General features: G+C 43.5%; 1 protein-coding gene across 1 annotated transcript; it reads left to right on the top strand.

Moving 5' to 3' along the window:
* Positions 1–1,946: 1,946 nt before the first annotated feature.
* LOC109463092 lies at positions 1,947–3,937 on the top strand (the record flags this gene model as incomplete). Its single annotated transcript, XM_019759804.1, has 6 exons — positions 1,947–2,363; positions 2,520–2,564; positions 2,786–2,898; positions 3,037–3,095; positions 3,375–3,571; positions 3,718–3,937. Coding segments are annotated over exons 1-6 (1,010 nt in total), but the record flags the coding sequence as incomplete, so codon positions are not given.
* Positions 3,938–4,523: the final 586 nt, after the last annotated feature.

Consider the following 4,523-nt stretch of genomic DNA (forward strand, 5'->3'; position numbering starts at 1 on the left):
TACAACAGACGTCGACGCATCTACAACTGCCACATCTACAACAGAAACATCTACAACTGCCGCATCTACAACTGCCGCATCTACAACAGACGCCCTGTCGACCACAGCGGCTAGTACAACTGCCACATCTACAACAGACGCATCTACAACAGACGCATTTACAACACACGCATCTACAACAGACGCCCTGTCAACCATAGTGGCTAGTACAACTGCCGCATCTACAACTGACGCCATGTCGACCACATCAGCTAGCACAACTGCCGCATCTACAACAGACGCATCTACAACATACGCCCTGTCAACCACAGTGGCTAGTACAACTGACGCATCTACAACTGAAGCCATCTCGACCACAGCGGTTAGCACAACTGCCGCATCTACAACTGCCGCATCTACAACAGACGCATCTACAACTACCGCATCTACAACAGACGCCTTGTCGACCACAGCGGATAGTACAACTGCCGCATCTACAACAGACGCGTCTACAACTGCCGCATCTACAACGAACGCGCTGTCGACGACAGCTAGCTAGTACAACACACGCATCTACAACTGCCGCAATCTACAACAGAACGCGTCTACAACTGCCACATCTACAACAGATGCATCTACAACAGACGCCCTGTCAAACATAGTGGCTAGTACAACTGCCGCATCTACAACTGACGCCTTGTCGACAACATCAGCTAGCACAACTGCCGCATCTACAACAGACGCATCTACATCTGCCGCATCTACAACTACCGCATCTACAACAGACGCTCTGTCAACCACAGTGGCTAGTACAACTGCCGCATCTACAACTGACGCCCTGTTGACCACAGCAGCTAGCACAACTGCCGCATCTACAACAGACGCATCTACAACTGACGCATCTACAACTGACGCATCTACAACAGACGCCCTGTCAACCACAGTGGCTAGTACAACTGCCGCATCTACAACAGACGCATCTACAACAGACGCATCTACAACTGCCACATCTACAACAGACGCATCTACAACCGACGCCCTGTCTACCACAGTGGTTAGTACAACTGTCGCATCTACAACAGACGCATTTACAACAGACGCATCTACAACAGACGCATCTACAACATACGCCCTGTCGACCACAGCGGTTAGCACAACTGCCGCATCTACAACTGCCGCATCTACAACAGACGCATCTACAACTGCCACATCTACAACAGACGCATCTACAACCGACGCCCTGTCTACCACAGTGGTTAGTACAACTGTCGCATCTACAACTGCCGCATCTACAACAGACGCATCTACAACAGACGCATCTACAACATACGCCCTGTCGACCACAGCAGCTAGCACAACTGCCGCATCTACAACTGACGCCCTGTCGACCACAGCGGTTAGCACAACTGCCGCATTTACAACAGACGCCCTGTCGACTACAGCAGCTAGCACAACTGTTGCATCTACAACTGCCGCATCTACAACTGACACCATGTCGACCACATCAGCTAGCACAACTGCCGCATCTACAACAGACGCCCTGTCAACCACAGTGGCTAGTACAACTGTTGCATCTACAACTGCTGCATCTACAACTGACGCCCTGTCAACCACAGCAGCTAGCACAACTGCCGCATCTACAACAGACGCATCTATAACTGCCGCATCTACAACAGACGCATCTGCAACAGACGCCCTGTCGACCACAGTGGATAGTACAACTGCCGCATCTACAACAGACGCCCTTTCAACCACAGTGGTTAGTACAACTGCCGCATCTACAACAGACGCCCTCTCAACCACAGTAGTTGGTACAACTGCCGCATCTACAACAGACGCATCTACAACTGACGCCATGTCGACCACAGTGTCTAGTACAACTGCCGCATCTACAACAGACGTATCTACAACAGACGCCCTCTCAACCACAATAGTTAGTACAACCACAGACATGAACACATCAAGTGAGTTAACGACTGAAGAGAGCACAACTGTAACCGCCACAGACATGACCACATCAAGTGAGTTAACAACTGAAGAGAGCACAACTGATGCCACCACCACAAACATGACCACTGCAAGTGAGTTAACGACTGAAGAGAGCACAACTGTAACCACCACAGACATGACCACATCAAGTGAGTTAACAACTGAAGAGAGCACAACTGATGCCACCACCACAAACATGACCACTGCAAGTGAGTTAACGACTGAAGAGAGCACAACTGATGCCACCACCACAAACATGACCACTGCAAGTGAGTTAACGACTGAAGAGAGCACAACTGATGCCACCACAGACACTGATGAAATCACATCTACTACAACTAAGCTTTCTACCACAGAGATAAGCACAGCTGAACCTTTTGTTTCAAACCCTTCAGGTACAGCATTTATTTGTTATCGACCAACTTAAATTGATTTGCTAAAAATACAAGATATAATAATTTGAAAGTATTTGGTAAAACTTTTTATTTTGTTGATTTAGAATGTTATTTTATGAATAATTTTGCTCTACATATATCTATTTCTGTTTACAGTTATTATCACTGTTCCTGAAATAGTGCCCGCCAACGATCTTATCGGTAACTATAAACGTTTATGTGATGGTTATATTTTAACCGCATTTGTATTCTAAAGCTGATCAGGTAAAGCGAATGGTTTTACACTAGTTGTAAAAGACAAAAACACCATACGTTATTAAACTGAATTAAATGAGTTACCTTAATGAGTAGACTCGTAGACTACTGCATTTTACGAGAAAAATGGATGTACTTTGTAACCTTGTTTTTATGTGCGTTGACAGATATAACAGCGGTCATTGCCATCATCAATGTGGTGATCGTTCCAGTTCAGTGTTCCATGGAGTTTCCTGGGGCTATCACCTCGATTGATTTTTATGTTACTTTTCTCGAAAAGGTAAGGCCATATGTTCATATAGAAGATAAGAACTGAGGTTATGTAGGACAATAGATTTCTTATTTCCATACAAGGCAACAACTTATCGTGTGGTTAGAAGATTGATACACTGACTGTGTCTCGTACATTTTTCTGCAGGTCACGCCATACTACAGTAACACGGAAGGGTACCAGGGCATAAAGATAACTGGTATCAGGTAAGATGATGTGTATAGCTAGCTATATGTTACAACTGAAAATTCAGTTGGTATATGGGTCAGCATTGTGGAGTTCTAGGCCTGACTCACACTATTATAATAGTTGTAAGTCTATGTTAAGTATTCGTTCTCAAACTGCCCACTGTCCCTTGATTATCGAATGTATATGGGATAATCAACAGTTCATTTTTTTCGTATGTACAATTATATAGTTTGTGAGGAAACAAAACCTTCATAAATCTATTGAGATAACTGTTATCTATTTATCCCCCATCATAGACCAGTAAAGAGAAGGCGGCGGAACACCCCAGGCACGAAAGTATACTACGAAGTCGAGTATAACTACAAGGAGCTAAGCGAAACCGGCGGTGTGAAGAACGTTTCCAGCCGTCTTGAAAATGACGTGAAGGCAGGAAATTTCGCCGTCGAAGGCATCACAGCCAAACAGGAATCGCTGAGTTACCCAAGTGAATCAGGTAGGTAATATCTGACGGAGGTCTGCATAAGATCTTAGCATTGTGCTGGTTTTGTAAAATTTGACTCAATCCTTGACAAAATTACCATCGTGTTTACTTCCACCTTCTGTGTTGTTTACTGACGTTTGACATTCTTGCTTCAACAGAAATTAGAGCAGCTGCCATCGAAGCAGTAATCGAACAGGTTGCTGTAGATCCAGGTCTGATTGAAGGCGGGCTGTGTGCCTTCACCAATTGCTCGAGTGGATACGAATGTCAACAAGACGAAACTAGTGGTAACGTTATCTGTGCAGAACAGTGTACAAACGGTTATTGTTACAACGAGGGTACCTGTATTCATTTGGAGAAAAGAGATATTTACTGCAGGTTGGTATCTATCTATCTATCTATCTATCTATCTATGTATCTGTCTATGTATCTATCTATCTATGTATCTATCTATCTATCTATGTATGTATCTATCTATGTATCTATCTATCTATGTATCTATCTATGTATCTATCTACCTACAGTATGTGTGTATGTATGTATCTGTCTATCTATGTATCTATCTATCTAGCTAGCTGGCTAGCTAGCTATTCATCCGTCCATCCATCCATCCATCCATCCATCCATCCATCCATCCATCCACCCATCCAACCATCCATCCATCCAACCATGTAATATGTTTCTGTGTATGTATTCAAAATGGTATTTAATCTAATATGAGTAATATATACACTTGTCATAATTTAGATTTATCTATCAGTTTCATTCTTAACAAATTTCTAGCTTGCAGATAAAAACAAGGCAAGGAAAACCCCAATCATGAGTATTAATCTATTATCTGGATTCACATCGCCTATGATACTTCTGTTGATATTTCTGCGCTATAATGCAAATCAAAAACATTTTTTGTGTGTTTTCTTTACATTGAAACTTTTTCTTTGCTTTGAATGTGAAGCTGTGACAA

This window comes from Branchiostoma belcheri, unplaced genomic scaffold (assembly GCF_001625305.1).
Source record: "Branchiostoma belcheri isolate BF01 breed outbred unplaced genomic scaffold, Haploidv18h27 scaffold1217, whole genome shotgun sequence".
In the NCBI taxonomy this organism is placed as follows: Eukaryota; Metazoa; Chordata; class Leptocardii; order Amphioxiformes; family Branchiostomatidae; genus Branchiostoma; species Branchiostoma belcheri.